Source organism: Myxocyprinus asiaticus, chromosome 9, assembly GCF_019703515.2.
Source record: "Myxocyprinus asiaticus isolate MX2 ecotype Aquarium Trade chromosome 9, UBuf_Myxa_2, whole genome shotgun sequence".
Taxonomy (NCBI): Eukaryota; Metazoa; Chordata; class Actinopteri; order Cypriniformes; family Catostomidae; genus Myxocyprinus; species Myxocyprinus asiaticus.
This window is the reverse complement of record NC_059352.1, coordinates 35,102,859-35,125,145: the sequence shown is the minus strand read 5'-3', so window position 1 is coordinate 35,125,145 and position 22,287 is coordinate 35,102,859. Positions and strand designations below refer to the sequence as shown.

Genomic DNA, 22,287 nt, shown 5'->3' with positions numbered 1-22,287 from the left:
GAACCGTTAAGAGCACCGTCTTGTTTGGTAGCATTAGTTTAGAGGCTGTATCATGGCAGTTGTATGACATTAGAACTTCGGTGGCTGGTGTGTTAACGAGCTAGCGATTGCCTGCTCGCTCTAACTTTGTCTCTGTTCCTTCATCTTTGACAGACATGCTACCTTGACACTTTTGTTCAGGGGATTCGGCTCTTAGGCCGCAGAGGTAGTTAGCCACCTCTCAAACAAAGGGGTTGCTTGGACAAACCCAATTAATGTCCTTTGTCTTGGTAAATTTCCTTAGGTAAGTTCAAATAACAGAGATCAAATTCAGAATTTGACTGTGGAACAACCCAGCAACCATTCATTAAGTACACTACAAAAATCACCAAAACTACAGAACTTTTTACAGACTGACTTGTAGAGGTGGGATTTGAAACCACAACCTTTTGTACTATAAACCAGTGTTTTTGCACACTGAGAGGCAAAGAGATTTCCTGAGGTTAAAGTCAGCAAACAAGTGTTTGTTATACATTTTATAGGTGGCGCTGTCTCAATACTGCTCAGGTATCCTCAGGACATGATGTTTATGATGCATACAAATTTTCTTTTAAAACTGACAAAGCGTTTTAAATATACATTACTTTTTCATAAAATTCAAAATGGCTGCTGTTGGAAAAATTTAAGGATAAACAGTTCAAAAGTTATGGGAAAAAATAGCCAATTTTGACATTTCTTGGCCCATAGGTTGCGCTGTCGCCAAACTTTGCATGTTACCTTAGATTATGGTCCTGATGAAGCATACCAAATTTCGTTTCGATAGAACAGAGCATTGCTGATATACAGCCTCAAATCCATTTTCACGTCTACCTCATTAAATTCATGTTGCCGTAATTTCTGAACGGTAGCACAAACTATAATGATTTCTGGTCAGTTCTGTGCGGTTCTGTCTGAAAATTATATTCATAATGCATTTTGCAAATTGCCCCAAGCTGGTCTTTAACCAGCAATCTTTTGATCTCCAGAACACAAGACACTAGACCCATTGCAGTTTACTTACCGCAACAACCGCTCCACTGATGATGCCATTGCATCTACAATACGCACTGCTCTCTCCCACCTGGAAAAAAAGAACACTTATGTCAGAAAGTTGTTTGTAGACTACAGCTCAGCATTCAACACCATAGTGCCCTCCAAGCTTGATGAGAAACTCCGGGCTCTGGGCTTAAACAGCTCGCTGTGCAGCTGGATCCTGGACTTCTTGTCAAGCAGACACCAGGTGGTTAGAATAGGCAGCAACATCTCCTCATCACTGACCCTCAACACTGGAGCCCCACAGGGCTGTGTTCTCAGCCCACTCTTGTATTCCTTGTACACACATGACTGTGTGGCAACACATAGCTCCAGTGCCATCATTAAGTTTGCTGATGACACGACGGTGGTAGGTCTGATCACTGACAATGATGACACAGCCTACAGAGAGGAGGTGCACACTCTGACACACTGGTGTCAGGAGCACAACCTCTCCCTCAACGTCAGTAAGACAAAGGAGCTTGTGGTGGACTTCAGAAGAAAAGACAGAGAACACAGTCCCATCACCATCATTGGAGCACCAGTGGAGAGAGTCAGCAGCTTCAAGTTCCTGGGTGTCCACATCACTGAGGAACTCACATGGTCCATCCACACTGAAGTCGTTGTGAAGAAGGCTCATCAGCACCTCTTCTTCCTGAGATGGCTGAGGAAGATTGGAATGAACCGCCACATCCTCACACGGTTCTACACCTGCACTGTAGAGAGCATCCTGACTGGCTGCATCTCCGCCTGGTACAGCAATAGCACAGCCCACAACCATAAAGCACTGCAAAGGGTGGTGCGAACTGCCAGACACATCATCGGAGGTGAGCTTCCTTCCCTCCAGGACATATATACAAGGCGGTGTGTGAAAAAAGCTCAGAGGATCATCAGAGACTCCAGCCACCCGAGCAAAGGGCTGTTCTCACTGCTACCATCAGGCAGGCGGTATCGCAGCATCAGGACCCGCACCAGCCGACTCCATGATAGCTTCTTCCCCCAGGCAATCAGACTTTTGAACTCTTGATCTCCCACGATCAAAATACATCAGCACTGCACTTTATTACTCTTTTATCTCACTCCAGACTGTCATAAATTATATTATATTATATTCTCTCTTAACAACTTACTATCAACTGACAGCCTGAATGTCAATACAGTACAATACAACCTACTGTACATTATATACTATATATACTTTTTTTTATTGAATAATGTGTATCTATATTGTGTGTATTGTATACTGTACACTGTATGTTATTATTTGTATATTGTGTTGTGCATAATTATGTATATATTAGACTTTAAATTGTGTTGTGTTAATTTGATGCTATTGTAAATTGGTATATGTCTCATCACTGTCACGACTGCTATGTTGATCGGAACTGCACCCAAGAATTTCACACACCATTGCACTTGTGTTTATGGCTGTGTGACAATAAAAGTGATTTGATTTTGATTTTGACAAGAGCATGGCACACTGACAGCTGTGCCACATTGCCACAGGTTTTACAGGTGCTGAAAAGATATACCAAGATGAAAGTCAGCATGTTTTAAATGTAAAAAGGGTGGAGTGTTGATATCAAACACAGTAGAAAGAAAGAACAAACAAGTCATGAGGCATTTTGCAATTTCTCAAAGTTTTTCCAGTAGTCCCAAGCTGATTTTGAACCAGCAACCTTTTGATCACTACAGCACATAGGTATATTGCATCATACCGCTGGACCACACTGCCATAGGTTTTACAGTTGCTGAAGAGACATATCAAGCTGAGAGTCAGCAACTTTTAAATTTAAAGTATTAAAAATGGTGGAGAGCCAGTGGGAGTCACGTGACGCCATGCGAGGTTTGGATGTTTGAATGGCGAGCTCTGTGCACTTAAATGTTATAAACCGGTGAAATTCGATACGCGCTGTTCCATAACTGTTCTAGAAGGACAATATGACAAATAATTAAAAATCCTCGGGCTCTGGAGATATTAAAAGACACTTACATGCTCAAGCTGACACCCCCAAGCAGCAGGCCCTGAGCCCGGGAGTTGATTTGGTCAGAGAAATGAGGGAAATTCGGCGAGAAATGTTGAACATGTCGGCAATGCTGACAAAGGTCTTGCTGACTTGGAGGATCTTGCTGTAATACGTCAATCGATCACTGCCATGGAGACAAAATTCACTGAGGTGGTTAAAAGAGTGGGGGATGTCGAGAAATGGATAGATTATCTGGAGTCATCGGAGAGGGAATTATCTGCTAATCTGCTAGCGACTAAGGTGGATTAATAGCATGTCTGGGAGACATTGGAGGACTTGAAGAACCGTAGCAGGTGGAATAACGTCCTTATTGTTGGAAATCCTGAGGCCGAAGAGGGTCAGGATATGGTGAAATTCCTGGACGGGCTCTTTCCGAGTCTGCTCAACATAACAGGCCATAAGTTGGAAATTGAGCGAGCTCGCAGGGTTCCAGCTCACAGGGTCAATTCTGGCCAAATTTCTGAGATCATCTGATAAAGATCTCGTGTTACACGAGGCAAGGAGTAAAGGAAGGCTTTCTTGGAAGAACCACAGCATTTTCTTGTTCCCCGACTTCGCAAAATCAACAAGAGAGAAATGTGATCGATTCAAGGAATGCAAGAAACTCTTACATCAACAGAAGGTCGCTTTTGCACCGATGTTCCCGGCCAAATTGAGAATAGATGCTAAGGATGGCCGTAAAACATTCACATGTCCCCAGCAAGCGATGTCCTTCATAAAGTCAATGGAGTAAGTTACTTTGTGGTACTCACGTTGCAGCGGAGTGGACCGACTAACTGAACATTCACTTGACTGCCGAGGAAACTGAGCGCCTTTTCCGTTTCTTTTTGTGCTGGTTCCACCTAGCGGCTAGAGTTTGTTTTGTGGAGGAACACACCTTCGGGACAGTTATGTGGATGAATCTACACGTTCTTTGTGCTTATGCCTCCTATTGGCTGGAGTTTGTTTTGTGGAGTATTTCTTGCAAGTCATTGGAGTGATTAGGTCATTTGTTGCACTCATGTAGCAGCTGAACGGGCCGGCACACTGAACATTCACTTGACTGTCCGAGGAAACCGAGCGTCTTTTTCGTTTCTTTTTGTGCTGGTTCCGCCTAGCGGCTGGAGTTTGTTTTGTGGAGGAACACACCTTCGGGACAGTTATGTGGATGAATCTACACATTCTTTGTGTTTATTCTGCCTATTGGCTGGAGTTTGTTTTATAGATTATCTTTTGTTGTGAAATTCTGTCACAAAATTTGTATAGAAACACCGGACTTGAGCAAACCGATGGCAAAGTTGTTGCGAGAGCTTTTGTAGGCGTACATGTAATGTTTGAGTTTAGAGGGATGGTTGCCAGTTGGCACGCTCATGCACGGGGTTAATGCACACATATTTCTTTTTTCTGTTTGTTTGGGTCGGGGAAGTTTGGGGTTTGATAGTTGCACTAATGTTGGCATGTGGTCTTTATAATTTTGTTTTTGACACACAATCTATTTTTTCTATTATGTCAAAATGTCAAATATTAATATGAGTGGATTGTCTCTCTCCACATGGAATGTGAATGGGTTGGGGCACCCAATAAAAAGGAAAGTTATTTCTCTTCTTAAGCATAAGAAATATGATATACTGTTTCTTCAAGAAACGCATCTTTCCCCACAGGAAACTGAAAAATTTGGGAAGATATGGGGTGGACATATTTTCTTTAGTGCTGGCTCAAGTAAGAGCAGGGGAGTCATTACACTGATAAGCAAGCACCTACAATTCAAATGTCTCAAACAGATTAAAGATAAATTAGGAAGAGTCAATATTGTTTTAGCATAAATTCAGGGTCTTATTTTGGCTAAAATTTATGCACTTAACGTTGATGATCAGGGCTTTTTTATAGATCTTGAACGGATGTTGCAAGCCGCTTAGTTTAACTTCCTAAACTGACAGTTGAGCAAAACAATTCTCTTGATTCTGAGATAAACTTGGAGGAGCTTGGTGAGGTAATTAAGGCCTTGCCTACAGGCAAGGCTCCGGGGCCAGATGGCTTTGCTGCTGAGTTTTGTAGATCTTTTGCTACAGGACTGGCTCCACTTTTGCTAAAAGTTTATAAGGAATCATTAAAAAATGTAAAGCTTCCGTCAACCATGATGCAAGCCCGGATCAATCTGATTCTTAAAAAGGACAAATATCCAAGCGAGTGTAAGAGTTACAGTCCAATTTCCCTGATCCAGCTAGACATTAAAATATTGTTAAAAATTCTGGTTAACCGATTAAGTTATGACACCTCTTATACATATAGATCAGGCGGGGTTTATTCAGGGCCGTAGCTCTTCTAATAACATTAGGCGTTTCATCAATATCATGTGGTCAGTGGTGAATGATCAGACTCATCGCTGCCATCTCACTTGATGCCGAAAAGGCATTTGATATGGTAGAATGGGATTATCTTTTTAAGATTTTGGAAATGTACGGGTTCAGGAATACTTTTATTGGTTGGATTAAGTTACTTTATAGACACCCGGAAGTGGCGGTACAAACGAATGGATTAATTTCAGATTATTTTACTCTGGATAGGATATTTTACTCTTTCCCATTTATTGTTCTATCTTGTCCTGGAACCATTAGCAGCCACGATAAGAAAGGAGGATGATTTTCCAGCGGTGGTGGCGGGAGGTGTGGCGTATAAGATTTTGCTTTACGCGGATGATATTTTATTATTCATCTCTGACCCTACTAGATCTATGCCTTGCCTCAACAGAATTATTAATTCCTTTTCCAAGTTCTCAGGATACAGAGTTAATTGGTCTAAATCCAAAGCTTTGTCTCTGACAGCGTACTGCCCGGTAATGGCTTTTCAGCCGGGCACCTTCCAATGGCCCAAACAGGGCATTAAGTATTTGGGGATTTTATTCCCAGCAAATGTGTGTGATTTAGTTAAGTTTGACCCTTTAATAAAAAGGTTTTCGAGTGATGTGGGCAGGTGGGCTTCATTACATTTATCTATGATTGGGAAGGTTAATGTTATAAAAATGAATTGCTTTCCAAAATTCAACTACCTGCTACAGTCTCTCCCAATAGATGTCCCCCTCTCTTATTTCAAGCAATTTGATAGCATAGTGAAGTCCTTCATTTGGAATGGTAAACGTCCCAGATTACATTTCAGTAAGTTGCATAGGCCGATTGACAAAAGTGAGCTAGGCCTTCCCAAGATTTTGTTTTATTATTATGCGTTCAGTCTCAGACATTTGACTCATTGGTCGCTTCCACCTGAGAGAGCCCCTCCCTGGTTTTGTATTGAACAGGAAGTTCTTGCCCCTATTTTGCCATTGTAAAGAATTTCTAATCAAACTAATTGGAGAAGTTCAGTTACACCCCGTGATCTCGCATTTGCACTCGGTATGGACAAAAGTGTCCAGTGTGTTTAATTTGGACATTTATTTAAATGTTGCCTCGAGCATATGGCTGAACCCAAAATTATGTATTAATAAGTCCCCTTTCTGCTGGTCAGAGTGGATTGTGAGGGAGGTTATTACACTCGGTGACCTATATGAGAGTGGAGTGTTGAGATCCTTCCACCTGCACTGTATTATTTTTGGGAGTAGCATACACCCCCCTAAAGCGGCAGATACTCTGGGAGAGGTGATTACTGCTTTTGGAAAAGGTCATGAGGCATCAGTGTATTACTCCCTGCTAATTCAGAGTCTGGGGGACAGAGCTTTAACTTCTGTCAAGAGATTATGGGAGAAAGATTTAAACTTGGTATTGGAGGAGGGAGTATGGGCTAGGATTCTAGAAAACGTGAAGTCTGCATCTAGAGATGCAAGGGTGTGCCTTATGCAATTCAAGATTTTACATCGATTCTATTGGACCCCCTCTAGATTGTATAGGCTTGGTCTTAAAGACACACCCACCTGCTGGCGATACCAATCAGAAGATGGAGACACAACCCATGGTTTTTGGTGGTGTGTTAAGATCCAAGAATTTTGGTTGAAGGTTCAGAGTTTTATGTGTGATGTATTGGGCACTCAAATTTTAGGCAATGGGGTGGTCATCAATATAGGGGATAAACACATAACAAATTGGGTCCTAACCAGTGTTATGATTGGCAGACAAATTGTTTTAAGGGGATGGAAGTCAGCTGGAGCGCCCTCATTTCAAGAATGGTGCACGGAGATGGGGAGGGTGGCGGCTTTCGAGGACGGGCCATGTAGAAGGGCTGGGGAATTGAGATTAATTTTATGGGAAATGGGGCAGCTATTTGGCATTTTTGGAGGGCTCTCTGGGAGGGGCAGTGGAGAGAGAAGTTTAGTTTTAAATGTGTGTGATTATTATAGATATATATTTTGTGTGTGTGTGTGTGTGTGTGTGTGTGTGTGTGTCTATAATCATGTGTGACCACAGGTCATGTTGTTGAGGGTCAGGGTGGGGTTGGGGATTGGGAGGGGTAATAGTGGGGGTTAAATGTTGATTCTGTGTATATTTGTTTTGCTCTTCTTTGTTATCTATATGAATCAATAAAAAATGTTAATCAGGAAAAAAGAAGAGAGCCAAAATGGCTGATATCAAATACAGCAGAAAGAAAAAACAGACTGGTCTTGATATAATTAACTGATTAGCATGATACGCTAATGTTGCCTACGGATAGCATTTTGATTAAATAGCCTTACAAATGTGTTGGTTAGCATGCTAACTGATAGGCATGCTAACCGATTAGCATGCTAAGCTATCACAGCATTTATGCTAAATAGACCATGTTTTTTTAACTGCATGTTATGTGATGATCCAAACTTGTCAATCATTTTAAAAGATATCACTCCCATATATATCAGAAGAACAACACTAAGACAAAGAAGAACAAGAAGTATACCAGCAAACAGAAATGAACTGTGATAAGCCCTACAGCTATTCTGTAAACAATACAAAGATGTCCAGTACAATATATCATCAACTCTAAAACTGGCCCAGCTGGGAATCAAACCCACAAACTTTCAAACTATAAATCAGTGTTTTAACACACTAAGCCACTCAGTTGGCATGCCCATTCAGCAGCAAAGAGACTCAAATCTTTTTTCACAGCCACCTCGTTGACTATGTCTGCATAACTTTTCAACATAGTCAAATATCATTACAATACAATACAATACAAATTCTGTATTATTCATCTGTGCAGCCTCCTTTCAATAAGTACAATACAAAAACCTCCAAAACTACACACATTTCTAATGCATGATTGCTGAGGAGGGGATCAAACCATGAACCTTCCATTTGATATTACATGGCTTTAACCACTAGCCCACTCAGCCACTGGGCTAACAGCCACTAAAAGGAACATACTAAGTGAAGAGTGTTTTTTTACATTCACAACAGTTAATATGATCGACTTTGTATTCGTGTAACATTTCAACAGAGATCAAATTCAGAATTTGATTGTGGAACAACTCAGCAACTATTCATTAAGCACAATACAAAAATCACCAGAACTACAGAACTTTTTACAGAATGATTGCAGAGGTGGGGATTCAAACACAAAATCTTTTGAACTATAAACCAGTGCTTTAACACACTGAGCCACTCAGTTGATATGCATATTGAATGGCAAAGAGACGTCCTGAGGTTAAAGTCAGCACACAAGTGCATGTTATCTTTTGAACTGTAGGTGGCGCTATCTCCAAACTGCTTAAGTATCATCAGGACATGATGTTGATGATGCATACCAATTTTCTTTGAAATCTGACAAAGTATTTAAAAGATATATATATATTTTTATAAATGTTAATATGGTGAAGAGGAAGTATGGCCGATATGGGAAAAACTAGTATCATTGAAATCCGCATGACCCAAGGAATCCACAGACACCAACCCCATGATAAGGATTAGGACATTGGGTTCAAAAGTTATGGGCAAAAAAGCAATTTTTTCACAAATCTTGACCCATAGGTGGCACTGTTGCAAAACTCTGCATGTGGCTTCAGGCCATGGTCCTCATGAGGCATACCACGCTTTGTTTCGATAGGACACAGCATTGCCGAGAAACAGCATCAAATCCGTTTTCACAGCCACCTTGTTAACTGTGTTTGCATAACTTTTCAATAAAGTCAAATATCAAACTTCTGTATAATTAATTCGGTGTGGCTCGGTCTGGAGATTATTTTGAGCCATTCTGAGTGCAAATCAAGGCAAAGTTTGAAGGAGCAGAAGTGAAAAAATTATGAATGACAATCCAAGATGGCAGCTACTGTAATGGGCAGTGTTATAATGTATGGGGTGTAGGGAACAGTATGTGTAAGCTTTAAATTAAACTGTCCTTATTCTACATCATTATGTACAGAAATTTATAATGGATTTAGTCGCGTTCGACAACCATTATAAGAAAGATAAATGACAAATAACTAGCTTATTTGTCTGAATAAAATTCTCAACCATTAAAATAGTCTCGTTGTATCCGCTCACAATTTCTATTGTAAGGAATTAGCTTTAATAAGGGAATTATGATTAATGAACTTATTGGAGTGATATTATTCTCATGGCTTATTGAAAATAATATTACACATATTTTAGGTATAGCTTTGAAGAGAAATCTTTTAAAAACATGGATGAGATTATTTATCAAATATACCACAGTCAAATTATCTTTGAATACAACTATTGCTATTCTAAACATAAAACTAATCTAACACATACAACATGAAACAGGTTGGTGAGTAGTGACAGAATGTGAAATAAACGATCAATACAGAGAAAATGAACTTCATGGTGTCTGTAGACAAAGCCTTAAGAACCATTTATCCTTCTTTGAGTCTAAATCGATTTGCAATTGGATTACCCAAATTATTTAACTAATACACAAGCACTTTGAGCAAAAGTCTGGAGATGTACTTGCGTGTCGTTGCGTTTCCTTGCGTTGCGTTTCCTTGTGTTGCTTGGTTCTTTGGCGTTTGAAGAAAGTTCGTTCCGTCGATGTTTTGGACTCTGTTATGATCGCGGATAGTTGTTGTCTCGATGGATGATGAGGTGAGAGGCTTCCTCGGGACTTCGGGTCCCGAGTTTCCATGGACTCTACATGGCATGGAGGATGAGGAGCTGCAGTGAAGAGCAAGAGACAGGACCAAGAGTCCATTCCAAGAGAGGATTCCAAGAGCATTCCTAAGAGAGAGTTTTTCCTTGGTAGGAAAGTTTTGAACTGAAATTGGCCGCACCCCAAAGGTGTTCTGAGTCAATCAGAATTAACTTCACATGGTCGACTGGTCTGTCCTTTTCAAAGTTGATTTACGATCCTTTATGTGGAGGATTCTTACAAATTCCCGCTTAAAATATTGCATGTTTAATCATGAACTTTTATATCTTGAAAATGGTGCAAGAGACATGACATTCGTTGTCATCAACATTCTTTACGTAAACAAGCAAGCATTTACATACTAAATATGACATTATTTCACGAATATTATACGTGTAAGTAACAAAACATGAAAATCCCTGATTACAAATCATACTGGTTAATTCATTGGTTTTACAACATGGATAAAACATTACACGTTATGAGAAACCTGATTGTCAGGTTAAGCCTTGAATGGTTATCAGTCTTAGTAGGATGAGATGAATAATACAAGATTAATGATTATACTTATTGATTTGTTAGTTAGATGTGATTACAAATCACTACACATATTTTAAAAGGTACATTGGCTATAATCATTAATTTGTCAGTTATAAAAGTGATCACGGGTCACTGAGTCATTTTTCAGAATCATCTAGCAAGGCTAGGTATGGTGTATATATTTTGGGTGCAAATGCATCTTGTATATTTTATAGGGTTAAATCACAAGTACTGGGACCCTTTTAGCTGCTCTTTGCCAAATGAGGATCTCATGACTAATTATCGTTCAGAATAAAGAGTCATAGAATTGGCATTATTTTGTTCATTGTAATTCAGTAGGATCCATGCAGTCTCTGCTGAGCTAAGAGAGAATGTCTTTGGAATGTGCAGACGGGGAGAGGAGGTGTCCCGGGGAGAAACAAATGTCACTGTTTTAGGTCTATGTTGATTTTGGGCCTTGGGACTGGTACACAGTGAACAGATACAATGTGAAGGTAATAGTTGTTTGATTCTGACCTGTGATTGGTGCCCCTCACTTCTCACCACTCCCTCTACATACAGAAGGTTCTTGGCCACACCCACACAAGGCAGCTCCAACAGAACACCAAGATGACAGGCCAAACCAAACTCTGCGGTATAAAAGAGAGAGAGAGAAAAAGTTTTATCAGGTCTTAAACATTCTTGGACAATAGCACTTAAGTAATACACAAGTACTCTGTGATTAGTAGAAAGGTCAGCTGATCCTGCATCACCCACCCCGATAGTGGAAGAGTCCATTCCCATCTACAAACAGCACCTGCAATTGAAAAGAAAGAGCTTACTTACAATTACTCACTGAGCACTTTATTAGGAACACTTTAATAATACTGGGTAGGGCCTCCCTGGTCTGCACATTCATGCTGCAAATCTCCCATTCTACTACATCCCAAAGGTGTTCTATTGGATTCGGATTCAGTGACTGGTAAGGCCACTGAAGAACAGTGGTCATTGTCATGTTCGTGAAACCAGTTTTAGACGACTTTTGCTTTCTGACATGGTGCATTATCATGCTGGAAGTAGCCATAAGAAGATGGGTAAATTGTGGCCATGAAGGGATTCACATGGTCAGCAACAATGCTCAAATAGGCTGTGGCATTCAAGCAATGATTGACTGGTACTAACAGTCCCAAAGTGTGCCAAGAAAACATTCCCCACACCATTACACCACAACCACCAGCCTGGACTGTTGACAAGGTAGGTTTGGTCCATGGGTTCATGCTGTTGGTGCCAAATTCTGATCCTACCTCTGTGTGCCTCAGCAGAAATTGAGATTCATCAGATCAGGCTACATTTTTCCGGTCTTTAACAGTCCAGTTTTGGTGAGCCTGTGCCCACTGCAGCTTCAGATTTCTGTTCTTGGCTGACAGAAGTGAAACCCGATGTGGTCTTCTGCTGTTTCAGCCCATCCGACTTTGAGCCCATGGACATTCTCCACAATATACCTCTGACATTCTTAAGACATATTCAGCTCCAAGATTGTTTAGGTCAGGCGATCAACTCCTTTTATCTGTTCCCCGCTCTAGGTGTAAATCTAAAGGGGAGCATTTTCTCTCGCTACCCCAAAGCTATGGAACAGTCTTCCTTTTTACATTAGGTCTTTTCCCTCTATTCACATTTTTAAATCCAGCCAAAAAACACATCTAAATTATTTAGCTTTTTATTGAATTTGATGTTGTAATGGTTGTTCTTGATAAAATTTAAGAAATCTCAAGCGTCCTTAACCTTATGAGATGTGTGTTTCTGTGTATATGTATTTGTTTACATGCATACACTGGGAGCCAAAAGTTTGGAATAATGTACAGATTTGCTCTTATGGAAAGAAATTGGTACTTTTATTCACCAAAGTGACATTCAACTGATCACAATGTATAGTCAGGACATTAATAACATGAAAAATTACTATTACAATTTGAAAAAAAATTTAAACTACTTCAAAGAGTTCTCATCAAAAAATCCTCCACGTGCAGCAATGACAGCTTTGCGTATCTTTGGAATTCTAGCTGTCAGTTTGTCCAGATACTCAGGTGACATTTCACCCCACGCTTCCTGTAGCACTTGCCATAAATGTGGCTGTCTTTAAGTTAGGTCAGTACGCTGTCAGAGCCAAAGCTTCGGATTTAGACTAATTAACTCTGTATCCCGAGAATTTAGAGAAGGAACTGATCATTCTGTGGAGGCAAGGCATAGATCTAGTGGGGTCGGAGACAAATAATAAAATATCATCTGCGTAAAGCAAAAGCTTATGCGCCACACCTTCTGCCACCACCCCTGGAAAATCATCTTCTTATTCTTATCACGGCTGCTAATGGTTCCAGAGCAAGACAGAACAATAATGGGGAAAGGGGGCAGCCCTGCCAGGTGCCCCTATCCAAAGTAAAATAATCTGAAATTAATCCATTCGTTTGTACCGCCGCTATAGGGTGTCTATAAAGTAACTTAATCCAACCAATCAATGTACTCCCGAACTCATACATTTCCAAAATCTTAAAAAGAATCCCATTCTACCATATCAAATGCCTTTTTGGTGTCAAGTGAGATGGCAGCAACCGGAGACTGATCATTTGCCACTGACCACATGATATTGATGAAACGCCTAATGTTATCAGAAGAGCTACGGCCCCGAATAAACCCCATCTGATCTATATGTATAAGAGATGTCATAACTTTACTTAATCGGTTAGCCAAGATTTTTGACAACATATTTACATCTAGCTGGATCAGGGAAATTGGACGGTAACTTTTACACTCACTTGGATCTCTGTCCTTTTTAAGAATCAGTCTGATCCAGGCTTGTGTCATGGTTGGGGGAAGATTTCCTTTCTTTAATGATTCTGTATAACTTCTAACAAAAGTGGAGCCAATTCTGTAGCATAAGATCTAAAAAATTCAGTGGCAAAACCAACTGGCCCTGGAGCTTTGCCTGGAGGTAAGGCCTTAATTACCTCGTCAAGCTCCTCCAAGGTTAGCTCAGAATCAAGAGAATATTTTTGCTCAGTCGTCAATTTAGGGAGTTCTAATGGTTTCACAAATTTTCTAATATCTTCATCAGTAGACGAAGACGTGGAACTATAAAGATCAAGATAGAACTCTTTAAAGGCATTATTAATATCAATGGCTGAGGTAAAAATTTCGGTATGGTAGGGAATGGTAGAAAAAGACTCTCTCTGCTTTATATATCTAGCCAAAAGCTTCCCTGCTTTGTCCCCCGACTCAAAGTATGACTGTCTTGCCCTGAATAACCAAAACTCCACTTTCCACGACAAAATAGTATTATATCTGTATTTCAATCGGGTCAATTCTCTGAGGCCATCAGACAACATTCGGCACTTCAGCTCTGCCACTGCACTTTAAATATTCCCTTCCAACTCCACGAGTTCTCGTGCTTTGGATTTTTTGGTGAATGAGGCATACTGTATGATCTGACCCCTAAGAACTACCTTAAGCGTCTCCCAAACCACGCCCACAGAGTATACTGAGGACCAGTTGGTCTCCATATAAACATTGATTTCAGTCTTTAACATTTGTTGGAAATCAGGATTTTGCAAAAGGGATACATTAAAGCGCCAACTATATGATTTATTTTTCTCCGTATGTGGCAATCTCTAAACTCACCAGGGCGTGATCTGAGACTAAGATGTTTCCAATTGAGCAATCCACAACCGATGAAATGAGGGACTTAGATTATATATATATATATATATATATATATATATATATATATATATATATATATATATATATATATATATATAAAATCTATTCTAGAATAAATCTTATGGACTGATGAAAAAAAAATTATAGTACCTACCAGATGGGTTCAAAAGTCACCAAATATCTGCAAAACCAAGATTTTTACACATCCTGTGAAGCATCAATGTTGCTCTAGGGGGCTTACGCATTTTTGCTTCACTATGATCAAGGACTGAGTCCATCAAAAGATTAAAGTCTCCTCCCAATATTATATTATGAGGGTGCCAGTGGCTTGCAACATCCCTTCAAGATCAATAAAAAACCCCCGATCATCAACGTTAGGCACGTAAATATTAGCCAAAACCAGCATTTGCCCCAGAATTTCTGCTAAAACAATAATAATTCTCCCCAATTCATCTTTAATCTGTTTGAGAAATTTGAATTGTAGATGCTTACTTATCAATGTTATAACTCCCCTGCTCTTACTTGTGCCAGCACTAAAGAAAACATGCCCACCACATATCTTCCCAAATTTTTCAGCTTCCCGCGAGGAAAGATGCGTTTCTTGAAGAAACACAATATCACATTTCTTACACTTAAGAAATAACCTTCCTTCTTTTTATGGGGTGCCCCAACCCATTCACATTCCACGTGGAGAAAGATAACCCACTCATATTAACATTTGACATTTTGATATAATAGAAAAAATAAATTGTGTGTCAAAAACAAGATTATACAGACCACATTCCAACATTAGTGCAACAATCAAACCCCGAACTTCCCCCTGAACCAAACAAACAGAAAAAAGAAAAACATACACATTAACCCCGCGCACGACAGTGCCAACCGGCGTCAATCCCTCTAAACTCAGAAGGTCCATGTACGCCTACGAGAGCCGCCGCGACAACTTTTCCGCCGGATTGCTCAAGTCCGGTGCTTCTGAACAAATTTTGTAAGGCAAAATTACATAACAGAAAATACTTTTGTAAAACGAACCCCAGCCAATAATCAGAATAAACACAAAGAACATGTAGATTCATTCACAGAACTGTCTCGAAGGTGTGTTCCTCCGCAAAACAAATTCCAGCCGATATAAAGCCGTTCAGTTTCCTCGGACAGACAAAAAAAGTGTTCAGTGAGCTGACAGTTTATGAGTGCAGTAGATGACGTAATCATTCCAATGTCCCGCAGAAATACTCCACAAAACAAACTCCAGCCAACAGGAGGCATAAGCACAAAGAACGAACAGATTCATCCACAACTGTCCCGAAGCAGTGTTATTCCACAAAAAAAAAAAAAAAACTTCAGCCACTAGGCGGAACCAGCACAAAAAGAAACAAAATAGGCGTTCCGGTTGCTTGGATGGTCAAAAGTGTATTGAGTGAGTCAAATTCACTCGGAGTCCGCATAAAAAGATACACCATGACTTTCTCAGCCTGTCAGCTTTATAACAGACATCCTTTATGTGGGCACGTAGATATTTTGCGGCCATCCTTAGTATCCATTCTCAATCTGGCCGGGAACTTCAGTGTAAAGCGATCTTCCGTCAATGCAAACATTTCTTGAAGGAGTGTTATTCCACAAAACAAACTCCAGCCGCTAGGCGGAACCAACGCAAAAAGAAACTGAAATGGCGCCCAGCTTCCTCAGACAGCCAGAGTAAGTACAATGAGTTAATCCACTCTGGAGCTACATGAGGAACACCAAATGGCTTACTCACTACATTGTTTCTATGAAGGACAGCACTTGCTTGGGACATGTAAATATTCTGCGGCTGTCCTTAGCACCTATTCTCAGTTTGGCCGGAAACATCAGTGCAAAAGTGATCTTCCGTTGATGTAAGAGTTTCTTACATTCCTTGAATTGATTCTGTTTCTCTCGTCGAATTCGCAAAGTCCGGGAACAAGAAAATATTGTGATTATTCCAAGAAAGCTTTCCTTTGCCTCACGCAACACGAGAACTTTATCGGATGATCTCAGAAATTTGGCCAGAATTGATCGGGGCCTGTTTCCCTCAGCAGATCTGCGAGCTGGGTCTCTGTGAGCTCGCTCGATTTTCAGCTTATGGCCTGTTATATCGAGCAGACTCAGGAAGAGCTCGTCTAGGAATTTCACCATATCTCTGCTTTCCTCATGCTCAGGAATTCCAACAATCCGTATGTTATTTCTTCGTCTCCTATTTTCAAGATCTTCCAGTTTTTCCTAAATGTTTTCCACATCTATTTTCGTCGCTAGCAGATTAACGGATAATTCTCTTTCCGATGACTCCAGATAATCTATCCGTATCTCAACATCTGCCACTCTTGTAACAAACTCCGAGAATTTTGTTTCCATCGCCGTAATCGATTGACTTATTACAGCGAGATCCTCCAAGTCAGCAACAACCTTTGTCAGCATCACAGACATGTTGGACAGTTGACGCTGGATTTCCCCGGCCGCACCATTCAAACCGAGTCCCTGGTCTGCAGGCCCGTCAGAGGTTTCAGCTTGAGCACGTAAGTGTCTTTTAATATCGCCAGAGCCCGAGGATTTTGACTTCTTTGCCATGTTTACCTCAAAGAACAAATATGTAGATGAGTGTATCAAATCTCAACGGATTATACTAGCAAAGTGCGCAGAGCTCGTCGCTCACACATCTGCTCCTCGCATGGCTTCACGTGACTTCCCTGTTCAATTAGAATTTTTAATCGATTGTAGTCAACATGTTGAATGCAAGAGAAATGGGCAGGAGTAACTGTAACCTGAGTAACCTGAGCGACTTTCACAAGGGCCAAATTGTTATGGCTAGACAAGCCGGTGGAGGGAGTGTGATGCTCTGGGCAATGTTCTGCTGGGAAACCCTGGGTCCAGCCATTCATGTGGACATCAATTTGACACGTGCCAACTACCTAAAAATTGTTGCAGACCAGGTACACCCCTTCATGGCAATGATATTCCCTGATGGCAGAGGCCTATTTCAGCAGGATAATGTGCCCTGCCACACTGCACACATTGTTCGGGAATGGTTAAAGGAACATGATGAAGAGTTCAAGGTGTTGCCCTGGCCTCCAAATTCACCAGATCACAATCCAACTGAACATCTGTGGGATGTGCTGGACCAACGAGTCTGATCCATGGTTGCTCCACCTCAAAACTTACAGGATTTGAAGTATCTGCTGCTAATGTCTTGGTGCCAGATACCACAGGACACCTTCAGGGGTCTTGTAGAGTCCATACCATGGCGGGTCGGTGCTGTTTTGGCGGCACAAGGAGAACCAACGGCATATTAGGCAGGTGGTCATGTGTTGGCTCATCAGTATATATGCGATAGATAGACAGATAGATAGATTAATTTGTCAAAATGTGACCTCATCTTCATCAAAGTCACAAGTTATAGACAAACACAATGCGCTTAATCTAATAACACAAACAATTATAATATTTTATGTCTTTATTGAAAACATCCCTTTAAACATTCACAGTGTTGTGGAAAAAGTAAGTGACTTGTAAGTGGATTTAATAACTGGTCGATCCTCCTTTGGAAGCAATAAGCTTAACCAAGCGTTTCCGGTAGCTGCAGATTAGACCTGCACAATGTTCAGAAGGATTTTTGGGACCATTCTACCTTAAAGAACTACTTCAGCTCAGCCATATTATTAGGATGTCTGGTGCGAACGGCTCTCTTGAGGTCATTCCACAGCATCTCTATTGGGTTAAGGTCTGGGCCACACCAAAAGGTGGATTTTCTTTTTTTGAAGCCATTCTGTAGTGGATTTAATTCGATGTTTATGGTCATTGTCCTGCTGCATCACACAACTTCTACTGAGCTTCAGCTGGCACACAGCCACCCTGACATTATCCTGTAGGATATCTTGATAGACTTGGGAATACATTTTTCCCTCGATGATGGCAAGCAGTCCAGGCCCCGAAGCAGCAAAGCAGCCCCAAATCATTGGATGATGTTTTCATGTTGGTATGCGGTGCCCTTTTTACGCCATACGTAGTACTGCAGGTTCTTCCCAAACAATTAATTATTAGTTTCATCAGTCAACAAAATATTTTCCCAGTAGGGTTGTGGAGTGTCAAGGTGGTCTTTGGCGGACTTCAGTAATGCAGCAATGTTTTTGTTGGAAAGCAACTGCTTCCTTCGTGGTGTCCTGCCATGGACACCATGCCCATTTAATGTTTTCTGTATAGTAGACTCAACAGAGATGAACAGAGATGTTAACCAGTTCCAATGATTCCTTCAAGTCTTCAGTTGTAACTCTAGGGTTATTTTTTTTTTTTTTACCTCATTGAGCATTATGCGGTGTGACGTTTGAGTCATCTTAGCTGGACGGACACTTCTAGGGAGAGTAGCCACAGTACTAAATCGTCTCCATTTATTGACAATTTGTCTAACTGTAGACAGATGAATATCTAAGCTCTTTGAGATAACTTTGTAAACCTTTCCAGCTTTGTGTAAAGCAACAATTTTTGATCATAGGTCTTTTAAGATCTCTTTTTTTGCGATGCATGGCCACGTCAGTAGATGCTTCTTGTGAACAGCAAAATAAAAATGTTTGAGTGTTTTTTAAAAGTCAGAATAGCTCTAACCCACACCTCCAATTTAATTTCATTTGCCAACTCCTGACTCTAATTAGCTTTTGTTGATGTCATTAGCTTAGGGGTTCACATACTTTTTCCAACTAACACTGTAAATATTTGAATGATGTGTTTAATATGTACAAGAACAATACAATAATTTGTGTGTCATTAGTTAACATAGATTGTGTTTGTTTATTATTGTAACTTAGATGAAGATCAAACCAGATTTTAAGACAAATTTATCCATAAATGCAGGTAATTCCAAAAGGGTCACATACTTTTTCTTGCCACTGTAGTGACAAAGGAGTTCAACACGGAGATCCTTTCACTGTTTTTTCATGTTTTTTATTACTTTTTATCAGTCTTAGTGGACTGTTCTTGACCAGAATAAGCTGCAATGTGGACTTTATGCCTGGTGGTGGTGGCATAGTGGACTAAAGCACTGAACTGTTAAGTAGAAGGTTGTTGGTTCAATCCCCATAGCCACCACCATTGTGTCCTTGAGCAAGGCACTTAACTCCAGGTTGCTCTAGGGGGATTGTCTCTGTAATAAGGGCACTGTAAGTCGCTTTGAATAAAAGCGTCTGCCAAATGCATAAATGTAAAATGTAAATGTAAATGCCGGAAGCCAAAGGTATGGCTCTGCAAAACTACGTAAGGGTGAAGACTTAAATAAAAGTGTTAATGGGCAGAATACAGACAAAAGAATGATAGGCATATCTTACTATAGGCAGATGTGTGAATGACTTCCACTGCAGATGGCACATGAGTAAAAGGGACATTAAGAGTTTTTGAGCAGATTTGATTCCCTTTGTAGACTAATTAAACAAAAAAAAATTGCATGACATGGTCTTGGAAAATGTCTCTACAAAAACAATCATATAGATGTAGGTAAATCAGCTGGCTAAATACTGCACGCTGGTGTGTTCATGTTGACTGATCTTACCTGACTGAATGGGGATTAGTTGTCGGCCTCAAATTAAGTAGAGCTCCAGGTCACACCTACTGTTGACATGGACCAATGGCAGTAAGAAGGTGTTGTAGGATATTAGATTTAGAAGAATTGCAGCAATATGACTTGGATCTAGGAAAACCCAACCTTTTAGTCATCGAATTCCACAACATCATAAATTAAAGGATTCTGCTTGACTAAGGCACCAAGAAATCTAGTAAAGCTCACATCTGGCCAATAAAAACTAACAGAAGAGACTTGTCCAGATAGCACGTGACTTCAGAACTTCATGCTTCTGAGGAAATACCCCCACATTTAATGGTTCTGGCCTGACACTGCTATTAAGACCATCTCTGCAAAGAGGCCCCTAGGTGCAGAGGTCACAAGCAATAAAGGACAGAGTTGAACAAGCTTCTGTTGAGAGATCCTCCTGAATTACAATGAACAAAACAATGCCAATTCTATGACTCTTTATTCTGGATGATAATTAGTCATGAGATCCTCATTATTCTGCAAACAGTAGCTAAAAGGAATCATGAATGTTGTACTTCACGGAGTTAACCCTCTAAAATGTACAGAATGCATTTAAACCCACAATGTACACATTACCTAGCCTGGCTAGATAATTCTGAAAATGACTCTATGACATGTGATCACTGTTATAACTGACAAATTAATGATTAGAGCCTGATGTACCTTTTAAAAAATGTGTAGTGATTTATAATCACTTATAACTGACAAATCAATGATTGTAATTTTTAAATCTTGTATTATTCATCTCATTCTACTACGAATGATAACTATTTAAGGCTTAACCTGGATAATATACCCTGGCAATCAGGTTTCTCATAACGTGTAAAGTTTTATCCATGTTGTAAAACCAATGAATTAACCAGTATGATTTGTAATCAGGGATTTTCATGTTTTGTTATTTACACATATGATATTCATGAAAGTAAGTCATATTTAGTATGTAAATGCTTGCTTGTTTACGTAGAGAATGTTGATGACAATGAATGTCATGTCTCTTGCACCGTTTTCAAGATATAAAAGTTCATGTGTAAACATTCACTATTTTGAGCGGGAGCTGAAAGGATCCTTCACACAAAGGATTGTAAATAAACTTTGAAAAGGACAGACCAGTCGACCATGTGTCTCTGAAAAGTCACTTCTGATTGGCTCAGGACACCTTCAGGGTGCGGCCAATTTCAGTTCAAATGTCTCCAAAACAGGAAGAACGCTCTCTCCTCTTTTTCTGCTCTTAGAATTGCTCTTGGAATGGTCCCTTGATCTCTTCAGCTCCGCAGCCTCCGTGCCATGTAGAGTCCAAGGAAAACTCAGGACTCGTTCCGAGGAAGTCTCTCACTCTCTGCTCTACGGTTCACACACCCAACGGGAGTCGCGAGTCCTCCTTGTCGAAGGCCTCACTTCAAAGCCCACAAACATCATCCATCCAGACAATAACAATCTGCGATCATAAACGAGTCCAAGACATCGAAGGAATGAACTTTCTTCAAACGCCAAAGAACAAAGCAACACAAGGAAACACAACGCAAGGAAACGCAATGACACGCAAGTACATCTCCAGACTTTTGCTCAAAGAGCTGGTGTATTAGTTGAATACTTTGGGTAATCCGATTGCAAATCGATTTAGACTCAAAGAAGGATAAATGGTTCTTAAGGCATTGTCAACAGACTCTGTATTGATCATTTATTTCACATTCTGTCACTACTCACCAACCTGTTTCATGTTGTATATGTTAGATTAGTTATATGTTTAGAATAGCAATAAAGTTTGTCTGTATTCAAAGATAATTTGACTGTGATATATTTTGATAAGTAATCTCATCCCTGTTTTAAAAGAATTTTTGCTTCAAAGCTATACCTAAAATATGTGTGATATTATTTTCAATAAGCCATGAGATTAATATTACTCCAATAAGGTCATTAATCATAATTCCCTTATTAAAGCAAATTTCTTACAATAGAAATTGTGAGCAGATACAACGAGACAAATACAATTAATCGTAATTGTATTACGATTTTAATGGTGGAGAATTTTATTCAGACAAATAATCTAGTGATTTGTCATTTATCTAATTTATAATGGTTGTCGAACATGACTAATTCCATTATAAATTCCTAGCTCACACATACTGTTTCGCTACATATAATGGTGGGGGTACGCGGGCACTTTAACCCATTCTGTGTACATTTATACTACCAAATTTCCTACATATAATGGTGGAGAATGTGGGCAAAAATCTAAATGAGTTATTTATCGTTTTATTCACAGTCATTCTTTTCTTTGAATACAGAAACAGAACAGAGAAACTACAGAAGCTCCGCGCCTGTGACGTATATATTAAACGCCACTTTGTTGTCATGACAACGAGAAAG

General features: G+C 40.0%; 1 protein-coding gene across 6 annotated transcripts in view; it reads right to left on the bottom strand.

The window, feature by feature from the left end:
• Positions 1 to 22,287, bottom strand: part of LOC127446055 (endonuclease V-like) — a 146,251-nt gene that overhangs the window by 59,517 nt on the left and 64,447 nt on the right. For 4 of the 6 annotated variants that reach the window (XM_051706688.1, XM_051706689.1, XM_051706692.1 and 1 more), the window contains 3 exons: positions 11,397 to 11,436; positions 11,157 to 11,269; positions 1,040 to 1,099 (listed from right to left, as the gene is read on the bottom strand). The exons of 1 other annotated variant lie outside the window; for it this stretch is intronic. In XM_051706688.1, the coding sequence (XP_051562648.1) occupies positions 1,040 to 1,099; positions 11,157 to 11,269; positions 11,397 to 11,436 (213 nt within the window). The remainder of the gene's footprint in view (positions 1 to 1,039; positions 1,100 to 11,156; positions 11,270 to 11,396; positions 11,437 to 22,287) is intronic. One more of the 6 variants, XM_051706691.1, reaches the window with a different exon arrangement.